Source organism: Pinus tabuliformis, chromosome 1_2 (genome assembly GCF_031772625.1).
Source record: "Pinus tabuliformis cultivar Carrire ecotype Pingquan chromosome 1_2, CPIR1, whole genome shotgun sequence".
Lineage (NCBI taxonomy): Eukaryota > Viridiplantae > Streptophyta > Pinopsida > Pinales > Pinaceae > Pinus > Pinus tabuliformis.
In genome coordinates this window covers 489,387,398-489,409,528 of record NC_142298.1, presented here as the reverse complement: position 1 = coordinate 489,409,528, position 22,131 = coordinate 489,387,398, and the positions used below count along the sequence as shown (strand labels likewise).

Sequence of the window (22,131 nt, the reverse complement as noted above, 5' to 3'; positions counted from 1 at the left end):
TTAATAATATAAAATATTCAAATTATATAAAATATTAAGAAAAGTCAATATTATATAACTTAAACAACCTAAAATTATAAATTCTTTAAGTAATTAGATTTATCAAAGTGATATTTAAAGAATTCAAAATCTAAAACCTAAAATTATAATGTCTTAAGAAATCAGAATTATGAAAGTGATATTTAATATTTGAATTTTATTTTTAATTTAATAACTAAAATTATAAATTGTGGATATGACATATGGGGTTTTTACATTCAATTTATTGAAAAAGGCATAAAGATGACCTTTATATATTTTTATTTATTTTTCTATTCAAATATCCATTTTTTTATTATATGCTTGTTGCTCAGAGTGCATTTATACTCTTCATTGATTCAAATTATTTTTTATATTATGTACATCTTTGCTGCCCACAAAAACTACTTTTTATTTGGTTTTTATTCACCCATTTTACTTTGTACCCTATATGCATTTACTTTGATTTTCTCCTTGTTGCAGGTAGTGCATTTTACTCTTACTTCTTCAAATTACCTTGCATAATGTGTGCCTCTTTGTTGCAAAAAAAAAAAAAAAAAAAAATTCCTTTGTTATTATTCATGCATTTTGCATTGTACCACATATGCATTTCAACATCTAGTATAAAAATTAAAGATCTTCATCCTTATAGGTTGATGAGATTTTAATTCAAGATTTATATAATATTTTTCTCCTTTTAGCATACAAATTTGAGTATTTATATCTTAAAGTTACTTACATGGAAAATATATCTTGAGGTTTGACAATAAACTCAAGATCATTGCTCCTTATAGCTTTTGGAAAGAGGAAGGCTAACTGAGCGATGGAAGAACAGGGATTTTTGAACAGGTTTTCCCGCGCGGGTTTCCTTGACGGCCATGGCTGAGCGGTGGGAGCTTGGACGCTGTGGGCCCGAAGGCGCTGGATTCTTGGAAGTCTATATTCTTTTTTGGCTTGAATGGAGTGTGGATTGGGGGAAGCGCGGGATTGGTTTTTTGATAAGGAGTCTCTGGATATTGATCCGACTCCCGAAGACCTTTTGGCCTGTTGGGGACTGGAAGAGTCCAAGGAGAATCTGCATTTGTTCTTTCCGAAGCAGGCAGTTATGTCAGCAAGCCTGAAATTGACAGTGGAAGCAAGAGCAAAGGAAAAAGATGTCGTGGACCGGAGCTCTGAGGAAAATATAAAGAGTAAAGAATTGCTTCCAAGCTCTGTTACGCCCTCGACAATAGAAGAGGCGAGAAGGGGTTTGAACGAAACAGGAAAAGAGGGTCAAACTCAAAGTTGTTTTACAGCATCGGCGGTTGGGGGCTCCAGGATGGCAGAGGAACTTAATGAAGGCACCTCTCTTCAGCCTGAAAGGCGCTCTGAGTCATTTGAGATTTTAGAGGGAGAAAACAAGAAGGAGGAAGTGGGTGGAAAGAGGAAGAAGTCCAAAATCTTCAGGAAAAAGGAGGAAAGACCTAGCTGTGTCTTTGGAGTGGATATCCACATAGACCGGGCGCTGGAAGCATCGGAAACTATTTTAGTTGGCAGAGTCTGTGGAAGGAAGTTTTCGGTGGCCTTCATCAAACAATGGACTCTGGATGAATGGAAAGACGCTCCGGGGCAGCCAGAAGAGATTAAGATACTTGACAGAGGCTGGTTTTGCCTTCGTTTTGGACAAAAGGAGTATGTCGAATGGGTTTTGACAAAGCACTGGTGCCTAGGGAAGAGGCCTATCTTATTCAGGAAATGGTCACCTCTTTTTGATGCCCAGAAAGAAAAAACAGAGGAGTTTCCAGTCTGGGTCAAACTAATGGGTCTCCCTATTCAATTCTGGACTGACTCAGCTTTCTCATCAATCGGAAACACTCTGGGTAAGTTTCTTGACTCAGATAAATCTTATTTATATTCTCATGACTGGAGCGTAGCCCGTCTTTTGGTAAGTTTAAACCCTAAAGATGGTCTGGCGGATGCTATGCATCTGAAGTATCGTGGACTAGAGTTTATCCAGACCCTGGACTACGAAAACCTTCCTTTTAGATGTCATCGATGTCAAGTTTATGGACATCTGGCTCGGGAATGCCCTCTTGGCCATCGTCGACGTCGAAGGAAGAGGAAAAATGGGTTTAAGTCAGAGGAAAAGGAAAAAATGAAGTTATACGATCAGAAGGAAGAGGCTCAGTTCAAGGAGGCCGAAGTTTTGACAAGCGTTCAGGAGCTGGGTCCGGAGCACATGGGGGGAACTGGAAACTTTCAGCCTGAGGTGACTGCTGATGTTTTGGTTTCATCCCAGCTCACAACTGTCGGCTTATCAGCAGCCCCAGCTATGGATGATTTGAATATTACTTGTACTCTCTCCCCTCAATCCTCATCCCCTCATTTTTCAAGAGTTCTACATGTGTCTTGTAGTGGCGAGGCAGGTCTGTTAGGTCAACTCTCAAAAGCTACGACAGACCTGAATATGGGACATCCCCCTTCTGATAGTGTTATAATGACGGTTATTTCCTCTCCTATTCGCGATCCTGGAGTAGGAGGCCACGAACCTCATTACAACCTAAGGCCATTATCTACCAGGAAAGGAAAAGGGCGGGCAGTAGGCGGTTTGGCTATGGATGAGGTGTCCATAGGTCCGAGGAAGTTAAGAGGGCGAAAATCGGATATGTCAAAGGCAAAGTTGAAGGCTATTATTGATATTGCTGGAGGGAAGCAATTGTCCCTGCCAGGGGTGCTTAGAGCAAAGCAATCACCCCCCGAGGTTTTTAGATGATCATTTTATCCTATAATTGCAGGGGTCTTGCTAGCATACCCAAAAAACTAGCTCTGAAGGATCTGGTCAGGTCCAACAAACCTGATATTCTTTTTCTTCAGGAAACCTTGGGGAAAGGAGATGAAATTATAGGATGTCTACATAAGCTTCTGCCGGGATGGAGTTTTCATGCAACGGATGCAAATGGTCATTCAGGAGGTGTGGTCTTGGGGTTTAACGTGAAGGTGGCGCGTGAAATCTCCTCTTGGGGTTCAGAAAACGTCTTGGCGGTGGAACTTTTCTCCAACGAACTCTGTATTCCCTTTCTTTTTCTTAATATCTATGGTCCTAATTCGGAGCGGGAGAAGTTCTGGAACTCTTTCTTCGCTAAGTCTTTTTTGGAGCATCCAAATCTTATTATTGGTGGAGACTTCAATTTTTCTCTGGGCTGTACTGAATCTTGGGGGGTCAACGCCAGAGCTGACCCTCTCTCTGCTTTCTTCATTCAGAAATTGGCCTCGTCATCTCTTGTGGATGTTACCCCCTCAAAGTTGCGGCCCACTTGGAGGAACCGCAGAATTGGAGATGACTGGATCGGGAAAAAACTAGATCGTTTCTTAATAAGTGATCTGCTGGCTGAGAAACTACAGGCGTTCAGGCATTGGGTTGGAGAGGGTGGTCTCTCTGATCATTTACCGGTTTTCTTGGAAGTGAAGGGAGATCTAACCAAGCCAGGTATTCCTTTTAAATTTAATTCCTCTTGGTTATTGGATGCATCATACACCAGTCTTTTCCATAAAACTTGGAGGAAAGCTGCTGACAATGGAAATGAGGATTGCAGTCAGCTATTTATGGAAAATTTATCAAGGATGAAGGCCGCTTCCAAAGTCTGGGCTCTCCAAAAGAAGATGAAGGAAGAAGAAACAATGCAAGCTGTTAACTCAGCACTCGCTCTCCTTGAAGATCCAGATAGTTTTGGCTATGGCACAGGTGAATCTCGTTTGAGAATTCATGAGTTGGAAATGGAAAGAAGGAGAATTCTACAACTCAGGGAACAAAGCTGGCGTCTTAAAAGTAGAGCGATATGGTTACAGGCAGGGGATGAAAATTCCAAGTTTTTTCAGAATTATGCTAAAGGTAGAAAAAACTCAAATACAATATGGGAAATGAAGAAAGCAAATGGTGATTTAGCGCTTTCTTTTGAAGAGCTGGCCTCTGAGGGGGTTAATTATTTCAAACATCTATTTAAAGCTCCAGGTGAAGTTTCTATTGCAGAAGTCATAAGGGTTGCTCAGATTTTTCCCCGATTTATAGAGGAGGAAGACAATGACTCTCTCATGGCACCTATTTCTAAAGAGGAGGTTGAAAGCGTCCTTAAATTGATGCAAAAGGAGAAAAGTCCCGGTCCGGATGGCTGGACAGTTGAATTCTTCCAGCATTTCTTTGAATTCATTGGTGATGAGTTAGTGGAGGTAGTGGATGAATCCAGGCGTTCAGGTTCTATCTATCAACCCTTTAATGCTACTTTCCTAACTCTCATTCCCAAATCTGATCTTCCAGTTTCTTTTGGAGATTTCAGGCCTATTTCCCTGTGCACATGTGTTTACAAAATTATTGCTAAAACCATTGCTGTCAGGCTAAAACCTTTCCTCTCAAAAAATGTTTCCCCGGAGCAGTTTGGCTTTTTAGATGGCAGGCAAATTCATGAAGCTGTGGGAGTTGCCCAAGAAACGCTCCACAGTCTTAAAATTGGAAAGAAAAAAGGAGTTGTTGTGAAAATAGATTTATCGAAGGCTTATGATAGAATAAGCTGGCTTTATCTTAGGCTTTTGTTAACACATCTGGGGTTCAAATATGAATTTGTAAGATGGATTATGAGCTGTGTCTCATCTTCTTCCATAGATGTTTTGATTAACGGGGCAGCTTCCAGTTTTTTCAGCCCTGAACGTGGCCTGCGCCAAGGCTGTCCGCTCTCTCCGCTCTTGTTTTTGCTGGCAGCAGACGGAATCAGTCGTTTGATCCAAGAAGCAAAAAGACAAGGCTCTCTGAAAGGAATCGAAGTTGCTCCAAATTTCTGGGTCACACACCTTCTCTTCGTGGATGATATAATACTTTTCAGCAATGGCAGCCTTGAGGACTGTAGGACGTTCAAGAGGATTTTGGACCTCTTTCTGAAAGCTACTGGTCTATGCATAAATGAGAGAAAATCTACTCTAACGTGCTCAGGTCTGGCTAGAGAGGAGGTGCGTAGAGTGGCTTCGGTTCTGAATTTTGAAATTAAAGCGCTGGAGGATTCTTTCAAATATCTGGGTTTCTATCTGAAGCCAGATAATTATAGGATAAAAGATTGGTAGTGGATCCTTGCAAAATTGGAGTTGAAACTGAAACATTGGAGTCACAAGTGGCTCTCTCGGGTAGGTAGGCTTGTATTAATTAAATCAGTTTTGATTTTCTTTGGGCGGGGTCCAAGTCTGAAAGAGTTACCCCGTGGATCGCTTGGGACAAAATCGCCCGCCCTAAAGAGTGGGGAGGCTGGGGTATAAAAAGCCTTGCCAAATTCTCTCAATCACTTGCAGCAAAGCTGGCATGGAGGATAATTACTACGGAAAATTTGTGGACTGCTGTGACTAAAAGGAAATATATAGATCCACTAACAACGCTAGATTGGATTAGATTGCCGCAAAAGTCAACCAAAAATTCATCGGTGGTCTGGAAAGCAGTGGTTGCTTCTGTTAGCATTATAGAGAAAGGTTTGGCTTGGCATGTGGGTGATGGTTCTCAGATCCGTTTGGGGCGAGATCCCTGGATTGGCTGCTCAGAGGGCTTTACTCTTACGCAGGGATTGGTTGCGGCTTTAAAAGACAGGGGTCTATACACTCTAAACCAGATAGCTGACCCGCGGGCCTCTTCCATTTGGAATCAAGGGTGGTTGCAAGGCCGAGACTTAGATTTGACCGGTGATAGTTTGGAGGAATGGGATAGTTATACTAGGGATCTTCAAAACTCCTCAGTCAGGCTTTCTGATTCCCCGGACGAGCTAAAATGGGTTTTTGCTCAGAATGGCTATTATTCTCCAAAGGCTGGTTATAAATGGATGATGTCTCAAAATGGTTGGGAGAATCCGGATTGGTGGGCTAAATCGCTATGGAAGTTAAAAGGACCAGCTAAATCAAAATTGTTCTTCTGGTGTGTCCTATCCCAGAAAGTTCCTACGTGGGATTTCCTTCAAAGGAGAGGTAGGATTGGCCCTGGCAGATGTCCACTGTGCAAAGACAGTGCAGAAACAGTTCATCATTTATTTCTCCTTTGCCCTTTTAATACCAGTCTCTGGGCAGAAATGCTAAGCATGATAAATGTCCCTTACAGATGGGAAGGGCAGGGGCTCTTAGAGGCCTGGCAGAGTTGGTGGAATGCTTCCTCAAATGCAAGAGAAAGAACCATTCCGCTGCTCATCACATGGGGGACTTGGCTAGCTAGAAATCAAGTCATTTTCAAGGATTCTGTCTTCCCTATTGGAAGACTAGCCGCAGAAGGAGCGGCAATTTATGAAAGCATTCCTATTCCTCAATCCCTTAATCCTTCCAGAGCTGTTTGTCCTGAACTCATTAGATACTCTATGCCGTGGGCATATTTTGACGGGGCTTCGGATAATAATGGTCGATGCGGGGCTGGCTTGATCATTCACTTTTCAAAGGAAAAGGCTATTAAAGCTTCAATAGGCCTGGGACAGGGTTCCAACAATTTTGTCGAGTTGAAAGCCCTTCATCTCCTTCTCAGTTGGCTTATTCTTAGAAATGTGAGAGAAGCTCAGATCTTCGGGGACTCCATGAATGTGGTGAAGTGGTTTAATGGGGCTCAGCGTTGCAGCAATCTCTCTCTGATTACTCTGTTCAGAGAAGTCTCACGCCTTAAGAGTTTTTTCATGGAGATATCTCTAAGTCACATTTACCGGGAAAGGAATTTTGACGCGGACCGCCTTTCTAAAGACGGAGTTGATCTGGAGATGGGGTCGTGGTCTGTTTGGGAGGTTGAAAATGGGGTGGTTCGATCCGTCGAACAGCCCATCTTTGCATAATTCATCTGCCCTGTTTTCTCTGGGTTTGTAAATATTCGTTTTGTTTTTTCTGTTCTTCTCCTTGTATCTTTTTCTCTCATTTATCATTCTATGCCAGGTACCTTGGGCTGCTTTCCCTTTCTGTGGAAGCCCAGGCAGCGGTAGTTTCTGTTTTTTGCGCCGAATCCTCATAGTGCTCACTGTGGATTTCTGTGGCCCCCCTCTGGTCGCGTTTTGGTTTTTTCCTGTGGGATCTCGTTTCTACCGAAGCGTGTGGCTGGAGGTTTTTTCCCTTCATGCGTTGGCTTGCTTTGCTTCCGCGAGCAGGATGACAGTCTGCTGAGACTTTCCCCTCTGCCGGTGGATACAGTCTCGGCGTTATGCCTACATATATATGTAATCCCTTTTTGTAATAAAAGGACGGTCTTTTTTCTGTGGAAAAAAAATATCTTGAGGTTCAATGGGAAATACAATTTGGACTTTCATTGATTGGAGGCTTGAGAGATACATTTAGTTTTCTATAGCTTGGTTATTGGGTGTTGTATTTTATTATGGTATTTGGAGATTTTGGATTATTGAAGTTTTTATATGGCTATACTTGATTTCTATACATCTATGAAACATTGAAAATATGACTAATTAGTATTAATATGAAAATTCATTGTATAGTGTGAAATATTTGAGAGCTCCACTGTGCTCATTGTAACCATTACAATTGGACCCAACATTTCTTAAAATTTTTAATTAAATATGTATGAGTTTAATTAAATAAATAAGAGTTTAATGAAATAAGTATCACTTTAATTATTTTACATTTTAATTTTTATTTGTTTGTTTGAAGTGGTTATATTTTCTTTATATTAATATAACTTTTAATTGCTTATATAGTAATTTTGAATATATAAATAATTTTAATTTCTAGAAAAATTAATTTGATATTTAAACTATAAACTACATACCTAAAACCTACAATTTTAACAAATTCATATATAAATTCTAAAAATATACACTAAAACCAAAATTTAAGAACTATCAAACCAAAATGAATATTAATCTTCCCATTAACCTAATACCTTCACCTAACAACATCATAGTTATAATAGGTTTAGGACATATTTTGTATAGTTATAATAGGTTTAGGGCATATTTTGTAAAAAAATAAATAAATTAGAGGTTATCTATTTGACTTCTTCCACTTGTATTATTACATGATTTGAATATTTTCAAATTATTCATCTAAGTATACTTCAATTGCTCAAACACATCCTAATCTCATTACAGTGAATTTAATAATAAATTCTCTCAAAACTAGAAAAAACCAAAATTGATAACAATATAATATAATATCTCATTTCCAAATTCCACTTTCATTGAAATTATTTTATGGTAACTCTTAACCTAAAATGTAAAATTGAATTAAAAATATATTTGGCACCTAGCAATAAATTACATAACCTTTCAAATTTATTTAATGGGTTAATTTATTGGAAATTTCATTTTGTAAATGCTAGGGAAAAAATTGACTTTAAAACAATATATTGCAAGAAAATAAATTGTTCTTATATGTGTCTTTCAACCAAATATATGTGAATAGGAGTAGCTACATGGGCTACCTACTTGGATAATGATAAAATTATAAATGAAAGGATTTACATATAAATGAATGCCATATAAAATGAAATTATTTATTTTTAGATCTAATTTTTTATATGAGTGAAGAGACAACAACAATTAGATCCTAATTGATTATTTTGTTTGATTAATTTATCTCACTAAGCTATTGTTGTTCTCAACACACCCTCACTTAAAAATGGTAATGTGTAAAAAATATATATATGATAACAATATAGAACAAAAATAAATTAAAATAATAGGAGCTATTCCCACACCTAAGATGTAAATTAGTCACTAAAATACAATAAAAGCTATAGAATAAAAATATAGTAAATATAATCAAAATTGTTAGCACTCAATGTCTAAAAAGAATCATGAAAACCCTAAAATATACTAAGGGTTTAATATTGTCACCTTTCATTAATAAGACTCCATCTCTTAATCCTATTTGAGCCTTCCTTATATTAATTACACAATGACAACAAAATTTTTCAAAAAATTATTATAATTAAAAAGTCTTTCATGTACAACCTAACTAAACCTAATATACCAACAAAAAGTAAAGTTATACATGGGTGATTATATAAAACATGGCTTGCCCATAAAGCTATCCATGGGTGATTATATAAAACATTGCTTGCTCCTCAATGGGGCACAACCCTGGTTGGAAACATGAAGAGAGATGCATGAATGCAAAGCTTGAACTTGTCGTGCCATATGAGAGTGCATTATGAACTCTTAAACCCAATGGACTCCACAAGCTCCCATTCATTTAGTAAACACTTATTCGATTTGAATTATTGAATTCAAGAAGTTGATTGGAGGAGAATTCTTACAATGAAGGGTTACATGATTAAATGAGGAGATAGATATATGTGTTATGCCATTTATCTATTTTTATTCTTTTATCTAATTTTTATTGTTTTTTTTTAATATCATTTTTGCTAAGGGTCATATTTGGAGATAAATAAGAAGCACATTAAAATTTTAATCATTATTTAGTAAAACTAAATTTAAATAGGGTTTAAAAACACTATTTAGATATGTAAAGAAGTTATCACTTTTAGTTTGGTTCATTGATATAATAGCTAGAACAAGAATATACTCACATTTTTTAGTTTAAATCCTATCAAAAAAATTAAAATAACCAGTTCCAAAAGAGAATGCCTATCAACTTAACAAACTAAAAAAACACATATATTGAAATATTATTATAAGAAAAACAAAAATGAATAAATTTCCATCAATAGAGAAGATGCCTATCAACCAAACAAACTAAGAGGACACATATATTGAAATATTATCATAAGAAAAAACAGAATTTAATAAATTTCCATATAACCTACCTAATTGGTTTTATCGGATTATCATGGATTATCCTGGGAAAAAATTGAATTTTGGATCAAAGAGCTCTAACCACTTATTTTCTAACAATTTAGTAACTCGTGAAATGCAATACAATATTTTTAGACCGCTTGTATTAACCATGGGCAGAATATAAAAAATTGGGTTTCACTTAAATTCTTTTCTGGTTATCATATCAGGTAGTTGTAGCTAGGCTAATTAATATACTTCACATGTAAATGTAAATTATTTATATTCAATGTAATATTAATTGATGCTTTAGAGAAAACAATTTTTATATAATACAATTGTTTTGGAGCCAGTATTTTTATTTTAATTTAATTATATTTAAACTAAATTCCAGGAAAGCTAACTACTCTTATTTTCTCACAAGTTAGTAATTTTTGATATCCAATACAATATTTTTAAACTGCTTGTATGAACCATGGGGCAAAATTTTTTCAGTGGGGAAGAGAATCTCAACTGAAGAATCAACCTACAACATATATGACCAAAGCGATCAGATTTCATCGTACAACATTATGGCAGAAGCTAGCAGAATTACATCATCACCCAAACACATACGTCATTACCAAAACAAATGTGCTACAGCATCAGGCAGCTCCGGCAGAAATAGAACATGGCTGGCGGGTGCGAAAGCCAACCCCTCAACCTTCAAAAAAAATTGCGTTTTGCTTAAATTCTTCTATTGTTATCATACCAGGTAGTTGTACTTGGGGTTACGATTTCTTTTGGGTTATCACATGACTCGGAAGCCATGTGTACTCGAATTCACGAGATGAATTGTACATGTTTCCGAATGGATCCAACAATTGCAGTGAAAGAAACCTTGATTCTTGCTTCTGAGAATTTTACCAAAACTGAAAAAAGCACGGAAGTAAACTCAAACCGCAGTAGAAAACAAATTTTGGTCGACAGTTTCCTATCTTGGCCACATTTAAAATGATAAAAAAATAAAGGTTTCAGGGCAAAGTATTACCATTAACGAAACCTAGATCCACTGATCATAGTGGAAGTATCTATAAATGTATTTTGTACTACAAGAATGTAAATTATTCTGTAGATTCTCAAAGAGAAATTTGGGAAGATCTAGTTCAATGTAAATGAGTGCAGCTTTGTAAATGTGGATAGGATGAAGATTAAAAGATTGATAATTTTATTTCAAAATAATATTGGGAAGATCTAGTTCAATGTAAATGAGTGTAGCTTTGTAAATGTGGATAGGATGAAGATTAAAAAGATCGATAATTTTATTTCAAATTAATATTATTATTGTGTTAGGAGCAGTTTAATTGGAAATATCAGATATGTGAAATAGTTGAATTTCAAAATACCTAAGTCTATTCCTATGGTCACAAAAAATTAATTATAATTACTAGGTATTAAAAATAATATATATATATATATATATATATATATATATAAAATAATATGTAATAAGATTTTTTATATAAGATTTTCTATTATAGAAATTTATTCCCACTTTATCATGAAAATTCTTAATTTTTAAATAGTATTTACCATGGCTTTTTAATACCATATGCCTTATAGAAATTTATTCCCACTTTATCATGAAAATTCTTAACTTTTAAATAATATTTACCATGGCTTTTTAATACCATATGCCCCAAAAACCACAAGTAATTTCATATAATGACTTTCTTTTTTATACCATATGTCCCAAAAACCACAAGTCATTTCATATAATGACTTTCTTTTTTGAGTTAGTTTTTTAATACCATATTCACAAAAAACCACAAATCATTTCATATAACCACTTTTTTTTTTGAGTTTATCAATTTAATTAAAAGATAAAAATAACACAACTACTTTTTGACATAAATCTCTTACTACTATTAAATATATTCTAAAATATTAGAAACTCAACCATCCACCTAATAATTATTGATAATAAAATTGAAATTACTAAAATTTATTCCAAAAACAAAAATTATAAAATCAACAACTAAAACACATAAATATATTTAAAATATTAGTTATTTATTTACTATTTAATATAAATAATATATATTTGATTATTTTTTCACTATTATGAAAAATATAGATTAATCTTTTTTAATAAATAATATTATTTTTAAGTTAAATTTATGAGAATTTAAATTTTATAGCTTTACATAATATGATACTTCACTTCATAATATGTTGATTACCATTTAAATTGCTTGTGATGATGATACTTACAAAATTTAAATATAATATCTTTTTTCCATGAAATGATGATTTTTTATTAATATTATAAATTTAAAATATCATTCTATCTCACCTCTCTCCCTGTTGGATTGTATATATTTTTCCTGTTTCATCATGGCAGTGGATTCTCACAGAGATTACTCACACAATTGTAAAGAAGAGTGGTGTAGTAGATAGTAATGATAGAGAACCACGTGGAATATTTACACTGTTACGCAACAGGTACGTCAAAGAGCGGTCGTGACAAACGTCAACAATGAGATATATAGTAAGCATCGGAAAACGTTGAGGTTGACATAACCTTTTTTCGATGACATTGTCTTTTAAATAAAATTATAGTACAGTTTCGGTAATTAAACTTTATGATACTAATATTTTACATGTGTTTTTAAATTTACTAAAGAAACACAAATTATCTAGTTTCATTTAATGAATTTATCACATATCATATGTTACCGACAATAATTTTAATTTGATTATATATTTGAAAATATTTTTTAAAATTATATTATTTAATCTCTACTAATATTTTTAATACATATTGTGAATTTAAAAATCTCTATTTTTATTAATATACTTTGCCAATTTAAAAACTTTACTTTCACTAATACTTTTTTATATTTTTTCATATCTTTTTATATTTTTCCATAAATTTTGATCTACGCCTATTATATTCTCAATATATTATGTCATTTTTTCCTTAATATGTATAGCTCAATATAAATGCATGTGGTATAGTATTGCTCTCAATGAAACCCCATGACACAAACTTTTGGCTTCCATGTTTAGTTGTTTTGAGTATGTACTCTAGCTGGAACTCCCATGACACAAACTTACAAAGATACTTTTTAATGAATATAACTTTATATAAGTTTATTTTGGCTTCCATGTTTAGTTGTTTTGAGTATGTACTCTAGCTGGAACTCCCATGACACAAATTTACAAACATATTTTTTAATGAATATAACTTTAATATAAGTTTAATTTGACTTCCATGTTTAACATTGTTTTGAGTATGTCCTCTGGTTAGTTAAGAGTTTGTTTTATTTGGATGTAAAGAAACAACTTAACCACACAAAACACCAATAGGCATCTTGCAAGAGTGGAAGCCTCTCGAATTACTAGTGACATAGTTTTCTTCGAATAATAGTGAATCATGAATCGGCAAGTAATGACTATCCCTAATAACATAGTTTTCTTTGAATAACAGTGAATCATGAGTCAGCAAGTAATGACTATCCCTAAGGCCAATATGACCACTGAGTCATTGATACATTCAAAAATATAAGTTTACCAATTTTACACATTGTAATATGATTTTCGTATTTTGTCAATAAGAGCTTCATATTGCAATTTTAGCCATTACATTAATTTAAATTTGTAATTGGAACTTTCTTAAAATTCTAATACCAACGATCCGAGAAGAACTGTAAAAAAATAGTCCCAAACAAAAATCTGTTTGCTCCACACGAATAACCTATTCCGCCAATTTGATTTGATGTGAATGGTATCTATATCCTGAAGCCTGTCAATCTTGAAATTGTCGCCGTATTCTAATAGTAAGAAAATAGCGAAATCCGTGCTTGTACCAACTTGACTCAATGTTCACTCAGACTGCTATTGTTGGCAGGAATGGCTGACTGCAAAGTAATAAATTTGAGTGCCCAATACTTAGAACAATGCACGTGAAATGACCGTTTAATTGAGCGATATTTCCGTTTTTGGAACATGCTTCTTCGCTCGGCCTACTAGTTAAGAGAGGGGCAGGATAATTAGTTTCCTTTAATGAAATGAAAGGGGCCGCAGGTGGCACTGTCAGCGTAATAATAAGTATTCCAGAAACGCCCATGCCTGAATGCAACTTGTACATGCAGGCACTCACCTTTACTTTTTCCTGCCCTAAGGACAGGCCTGCCCCCAGACATATATATAAATGTCTGGAAAAAGGGTACCATGCCAGATATGAAATGTCCCGCAGATTTCCTTAGATAGGCTAGGGCTATTGGTGTTGGTACAAAGAGTATCAAAGTGACCTCCAATAGATACTGAGAGACAGTTAAAATGTTTAAAATCGACCCCCCTAACCTAGACTTACCGACCTCCTCCTTTCTCCGTATAATTGACTTTTCCAAGGGCGAACAGTTTGGTCTTTACCCACGAATTCAATGAACCAGATCCTCATCGGTTAACATCGATGAAATTGGGTCATGCATAACATAAACTTGTTTGAAATTAAATAAATTTCAGATCATTTCGATACAAAATCATATCAAATCCACATAACACCAAAATAACCTTTAATCATTTTTTATAATATAGTGAGAAAATATATAGTAATTTAGTTGACAAATTAATAATGAGATAATTATTATGACTTGTTATTAGTAAATGTTTGTTGATTCATTATTTATTTTACTAATAGTTTTTAAGCCACAACTTCACTATGGTCCTTAAGGAAGGATGGGTTTCACTCTTTTCATGCAATTCATTTGGGTTTTGGATCTTAAGTGTTTTCTTACTCCATAGAATATCAATTCTTTACCAAGCAAAAATTGTTTTAAAACATACTTCAAACTAGAATAAATAAATAAAGTTCATTTTTTTTTTTTGCACTTTGTGAAAACCTATCATAACCCAGCAGTGAGGACAACCAATTCTCCAGGAATACACTCTCACACTATAAGAGAATACAAACTGATTCATCATGGTTATTCAACCAAAACCACACCACCTCTAATAACTTAATGGTGGTCCATAAGGAGACATGCCTCGGGATCTTGGGTTGTTACCCTGTTTCCTTAAGTCAGAAGAAAACGAACTCTTAGCCAACCAAAAACAATTTTAGAACATACTAGAAGCTTACATTTTCTATTTTATTATCAATTATAAATAATAAATTTTAATGGTTAAAAATAATTACCAAGCAAACAAAATTGACTAAAAAGATACTAGAAAACAAACAAAAGGCAAAGTTACAATACGTGCTCGCGATATATCTATCCATATAGGGAAGTAATTCGTGAAATTACATTGAAAAAACACATAATAATAATTAGCGACACGGCTCCTTTGTCATTGGATGTGACTAAGAAAAGTAGTTATCATCCTATGTTTTGCCGAATGTGTTCGTATTTTTTATCATTATCCCTTATTCCTGAGACAGCTTGCGTGTATTCATGAATCAGAGTGGGATTGAGGGGTTAAATCAAAAGCACCATCGCCAGATTTGATTGCAGGGAAAGCCAATCGGCATTACGCAATCAATGCTCATATGCTTCAGCACTGATTTTTTCTCATCATTTTCTAGAATGACTGTATATCTTTGGGCGGACGATAGATGTTGCGCAAATTGCTGGTCATTTCATTGATGGAGTGGAGAGGAGTTTGATGGCAATGGCGATTCGACGGTAAAAACGTAATCGTAAATTATAATAATCTTCATAATATTTTAAATTATAATTCCAATTAAGATGGTAAATAACATATTTACAATGAGTTACTATCCAGTATAATTTAATTAAATATATGCATAAAAATAACATATAAATAAATATATTTTTATTGTCTACCATTGATTATCTGTTCTTCCTACTTTAATAATAGTAAAAAATGTAAATGCTTAAACTTACTAGTGATCACTGCTGACTATCATGGACTAAGCTGCCTGCACCACTTTTTAAATAATAAAAAGAATTAAACAATGGCAAGGATCAATATTATGTCACAAAGAATTTCGGAGTAAATCACATAAAGAGAGACATTGTCAACTCTTTTCGAACCAACAAGTGTGACTCATCGTTTGAAGAAACAGATCTAACTATGCATGCTAAATAAACCTTGAGTGTCAAAATTAACCGTTGCATTCGAAATTTGAATTACTCAAACCCAAATTGCAACTATTATTCACTTTGGCTTGTCAAACTCCCAGAAGAATCCATCTGGTTAAGAATCCTTTAAACACCCTATATACAACGACTTATCCCTCAGATTTTGTAACATGAATCACACGGTTTGTTACATGAACTGAGCCTCACATATTCCTATTCTTCTGCATATTTATTATAGCGTATGATCGATTATGCAGGCGTGGGTCCGATGCGTTCGTACCATTTTTATTTTATTGAGATGTGGATGCGTCGTATTCTAACGTTGGAAACTGGTTTACAACTCCATGTTGACACAGTGCATATGCTATTATGACATATAGGCTGCCTTTGAATAAGTGCGGCCACTCAGTAACCAACATTATTGGTGGATGCCTTGCTACACAAACTATGCTCTCACAGAGATGCAGGTTTATTCTCCCGGTCAGTAGGTAAGACAAGACAACAAATATGCCAAGAGAAAGCGTCACGAGAACCCTGCTTATTATGAAATAAGCTAAAAATTGTTCGAGTATAAGTACTTCACTTTTTGACACAAAACCCCTTTTTGGGAAAGCACGCCCCGTTTCACCACCGTGGGATAAAACACACTCAGGACAGGGTTATTTAGGGTTTCTCCCATATGTTTTTGTTCTGGTTTATCTCGTTGGGAATGCTTATCTGGACTGAGTCATTTTGGCATTATTTAGGGTTTCTCCCATATGTTTTTGTTCTGGTTTATCTCGTTGGGAATGCTTATCTGGACTGAGTCATTTTGGCATTATTTAGGGTTTCTCCTATATGTTTTTGTTCTGGTTTATCTCGTTGGGAATGATTATCTGGACTGACCATCATTTTGGCATCCACTCTGAAACATTTTAAAAAAAATGATAATGGTTTGGAAGTTCATTAAAGTAGAAGCCAACATCAACTATGTATTGATTATTTTCAACTGACCATTTTAAAAGTTTGCAAACAAAGTGAATGGATCTAATACTATCATTTCTTCTTTTGCTAGAATTAAGAGCAAGTTTAAATTTAATTCAATTGCAATTTAAAAAATAATCTAGAAATTTATAAATAAGAGCCAATTTATGGTTTGTGTTAGGATCACAGAGCATCCAGAGAACTAGTGGTGGTGTATAAAAACACCATTAAGACTAATTAACATTGATATTTCCAACTTTTAAACAGGTTATATGGGAGATAAATACCATGGGAGAAATGGCATTGTCTAAAGACATTTTTGCTTGACCTCACTTGGCAGCAAGACAATTAATCATAGAATTTATGGACCTATAAATAGCTACATTTCATATCAATACTATGAGCAAAACCATAAATACCAAATACCTAAACCTTAAACCACTCCTCACTTAATCAAACCAAGTGTAAAACAACAACCCTAACAATTTAATATATAACTTTTATTTATAAAATTCAATCACTTAAAAATAATAAACCAATATATAACTATTTTGAATATAGATTTTCAAAATAGTATTTCAATATCCCAATTATAGCTTCCTAACGTAGTGTTCAAAATTGGGTTGTTCGATTTTTGGGTTCTTTCTTGAAGAATTTGATGTTGATGCATCTGACTGAAAACGGTTCCTTGTTTGTAAAAGCGCTTTCATAGGTAAATTATATCCTCTGGATAATTAGTTACCACAGACCAATTTTCAGGTGCTACTGCAAAACACACCACATTCATGACTGCCATAACCGGCTGAATTGGTCCCGCCTGTATTGAAATTCAAGCACCAATTCAGCAGGATATTCAACTCAATACGATCTATTCACTTATAATATGTTTTGTGAGAGTAAGAAAAAAATAACAGATTTTATAACAGAAAAATATTAAGAGTTTTTGGGTAGAAATTGTAGAGGAGAAATCATATAAATTGTTCCTCATTCTTCAGAACGAAAAAGCTTCATTGTACTGAAGAATGAGGAACAATTTATATGATTTCTCCTATATAATTTCTACCCAAAAAAATATAAATATCTTGATCAAAGAATGAGGAACAAACTCAATCTATGATTAAAATATTTATATTTTTCAATTCCATATTCATATTTCATCAAAATATTCATATTTTCCCAATTTTATATTCATATTTTCAAATTTCTATTGAAAATATAATACAATTTTTCAGGTATTTATACATTATTTCAATAAACATATATTTACATATTATGTACTAATCTAACCACTAAGTCAAAATAAAATTAAAAATACTAACACAAATAACAAGTATTTGTAGATTAGATATCCTCTCAAAATATCCATATAACCAAATGTACAAAAGAAAACTAACAAAACATATCAAAAACATATATTTCTACACTATTTAGAACATATATTTCCACACTATCTAGAGATCTTTATCCACCATATAAGCACAGTGTTCCTGTAGTTGTTAATGACCAACTCACGCACCCGTGAGGAACCTGCGAATTGCTACGTTTGTTTGGAGGTTAAATAGGGAAGAGGGTTATGTATTGTAAAATTAGGAGAGTGATATAAATTAAATAGTTAGTAAATATATATTTTATCTTGTTAAATTAAGATATTTAATTATGGAGATATATTTTCATTTATTTTTATTTTATTATAAAGATGTTTAATCTTTAAATAAATTTTGTTATAATTCTATATTTCAGTGTTATGGCTTATTAATTTCAAATGCCCAAAATTCTATAAATCTTATTTTATATGATACTAGTTCATATGACTTTTATTTTTTCAATTAATTAAAAAGTCATAAAACCATAATTACTTTTGTGTATACTACTATTAAAATATTCTATGAAGATTAGATCTTCTCATCTATCTAAAAATTATTGATAATTAAATTAAAATTTATGAAAATTCTATTCCAAAATAAACATACTTCTCTATATAATAATTATTTATTATAAATACTTGATAAAATAGGAACAATAAAAATATAAAAATAAAATGTTATTAATTTAGTTTTAACTTGTACAATATTTTAAAATATATGTATTTTTTAATATATTAAAATATTTATATTTTCATAATTTGATAGGTCAAATAAAAAAGTATTTTCAATATAATGTCATAAGCATACTTTCCTATTTCAATATTTGTGTGAGATTTTAAAATATGGTTTCAATATTGTAATAATAATTTTGTTATTAAATAATATTATTTATTATTATTAATCAATACATAATAATATACTATTACAATTATATTTTCCAATATGGTTGATATACATAAACTTATATCAACCAAATTAATAATTATTAGGAGTATTGGATAAAGTCTAACCATTTCTGAATATTAATAACTATATAAATAATAACAACCATATTATTGTATATTTATATATTTATGTTTTTGAGAATGTCTTTCACATTAAGCACATCATTAGTTGTTGGTTGACATTTGGAAGCATTTAATGTGGTTATCCCAAAGACAAAGATGTTGACCAACAACTAATGATGTGAATAATCCTAAAGGAATTCTAAAAAAAATATGGATCCCAAAGATATTCTAAAAAATAATATAGATTTTAAAATATAATTTCAATATTTTTCTTATAATTTCTAGATATTTGTTGTTAAATATAATTAATAGTATAATAATAATAATTTTGTTATCAAATATTATTATTTTTTATTATTAATAAATATATAATAAGATACCACCACACACACACACATATATACATATTTTGTGTGGTTCATGATGCTACATCACACATATTCCCAATTGGTAAGGTACTTAGCAAGAGGAACTCAACTAACTGAGATATCTCTTGGGGCTATCAACCACCATTTATTATTAATATCAACCATATTAATAATTATTAGGAGGAAATCAAAATTTCAAAGTATATATTTATGATTATTATATTAATATTATATTATATATTAATAGAATATTATGTTACTATATAATATTATATTAATAGTTATATTTTAAACTATAATATAATTAACCTCTAACATAATAATGATATTTAGTTATTATTAATAATAATTATATATTTCTCACCATTATATTATGGTCAATAATTATTATATATATATATATATATATATATATATATAATATATATATATATATATATATAACCAGGAATTGCACGAGATGTTGCAAAGGAAATGTGGTAAGACATAAATTCAAGAAGAATCGTGACATATAAAATATGATTGAAGATAAAAATTAGTAAACAAAATGTCATTCAAAGCTAGAAGATAAAGAGAAATCACTTACATTATGCCAAATTGAGAGATTCTATAACCTTTCCAACATAAATTGCCTATTAATCTTCAAAGATGGTATTTCAAGTTCCAATAGCAAATATTTGATAGATTTTGAAAAAATACATGTAGTAGATGACATTATATAAGATAAATAAAATAATATTAGACAATCTTTGCAAATCTAAATTTGCATCACAACCTTACAAATTTCAGACACAATCACGTATTAGATGAAAATGAGCTAGACATGAGCTCCCAATTATTCATAACTTTTGGTGTAATTTGGTGTAAAATCTACAACTTTGATGGGAAACTCTAGTGTAGTGTAGTTGATGATGTTCAATATCTCCAGTGTTTCGTGAGAACATCATCTCTGAAATTGTAAAGAAACATTTTGAATTGCATGGACACTAGCAACAAACTATTTTAGTGTTTTGCATTGCCCCCTCAAGAGTATAGGGTTTACATCTCTCGGTGGCCAAAATTCTAATATGTATTATAACTTCTTGTATATATCATCTATTTATGAAGAAAAAAACAATCCAACTTTGTATGTGATCATGACTAAATATCAACATCAAAACTTATTTTAAACTTGTATTGTTTATGCAGTCTTTCATATTTATAATTTATTTACATTTAGTCATATATCTTACAATATAAAAAAAAATTCAAAAGAAACAAAAAATTTAAAAATAAAAAACATACTTAACATTTTATCATTAAAAATATCTTCTACATTGTATATGTCCATTCTTTACCCTTTTATATTACAAAGTTATCAAATTTATGTGAAAAGATTTCTAACATAATCATATCCCATAATATAAAAAAAATTGAAGGCAAGAAAAAATTAAAAGTGGACAACATTTTACTGTGGTCATCCTTCTATTTCTATATTTAATATAAATTATTATTATTATTATTATTATAAATAAATAAAATTTTAACTTGAATTTATTTTGAAAATTATTGTGACTCTGAAATAATTCATATTTCATTCAAAATCCATTTTCAATGCAAATGAGTAAATTCATTATTTTATCAATTTTTCATGAAGAATGCCATATTAACTTGGATTCATTGTCATTACATATGAAAAAAAATTATAAAAATAATCAAATGATTGGTAAGTATTACATTAAAATTATCATTCCAACCAAATTAAATCATTTTCATATTAGATTTTGAAATGATCATAATATTAAGTAATAATGGAAGATAAAACCTTATCGCACAATACATATGAAATCATTAATATTAGTTCCAAAATTATTTTTATTTATACAATTAATAAAATATATTAATAATATTAAAAAAAATAATATAATAATTCAATATCTACCATTGGATGAACTCGTTTAAAGAAAAACTATGAAATAGATAAGAACTTTACCTTGTTTGATAGGAAAGAAGTAGATCTTTTGTTGAGAATTTATTAAATAATTATTTTAGATCACATAACAACTTAATTCACTATTCACCTGAACTTGTATGACATCAACTTGCTATTTATTCGATGAAGCAGATGAAAAATATTTTTTATGCCTCAGAAAGAAGACTCTGTTCACAAAAAGTGACGAGGCACACGCAAAAGTTTTTTTATGCCTCACAAAGAAGTCTCTACTCCCAAAAATTTGAAAAATCCTGCGAAGTGCTGATGTTGATATTGTTTCCTTCCATACAGGTTTGGTGCATATTTCTTTCTCTTTTGTGCATATTTCCTTCTCCTCTCCTAGTCATTTCTAACCATTTTTCAATATTGAATTGTCTCACTTATCAAAAGCTTGTAGTCTCTTACATTCTACCTACACATACATTTTTTCTAGAATGTGTTGATGTCTACATTATTGTATGCCAAGATCCAATGGAGAAGAAGGATTGGTGTCTGTAGATTTTCCTGTAGATTCAAAAGCTCATGCAATTTACGAAAGCACAGGACAAGAATATACTTCTACTTTCAACGAGCGGAAGCCAATAGATCGAAGAAAACAATATAAACAAGAAGAAGACAAATCAATGGCACATAACAC

General features: G+C 32.4%; 1 protein-coding gene across 1 annotated transcript; it reads left to right on the top strand.

The window, feature by feature from the left end:
- The first annotated feature begins 976 nt into the window (after positions 1-976).
- Positions 977-6,824, top strand: LOC149206474 (uncharacterized). The gene is made up of 3 exons (XM_089397702.1): positions 977-2,758; positions 2,872-5,099; positions 5,192-6,824. The coding sequence occupies exons 1-3, from the start codon at positions 977-979 to the stop codon at positions 6,822-6,824; spliced, it is 5,643 nt and encodes a 1,880-aa protein (XP_089253828.1).
- Positions 6,825-22,131: the final 15,307 nt, after the last annotated feature.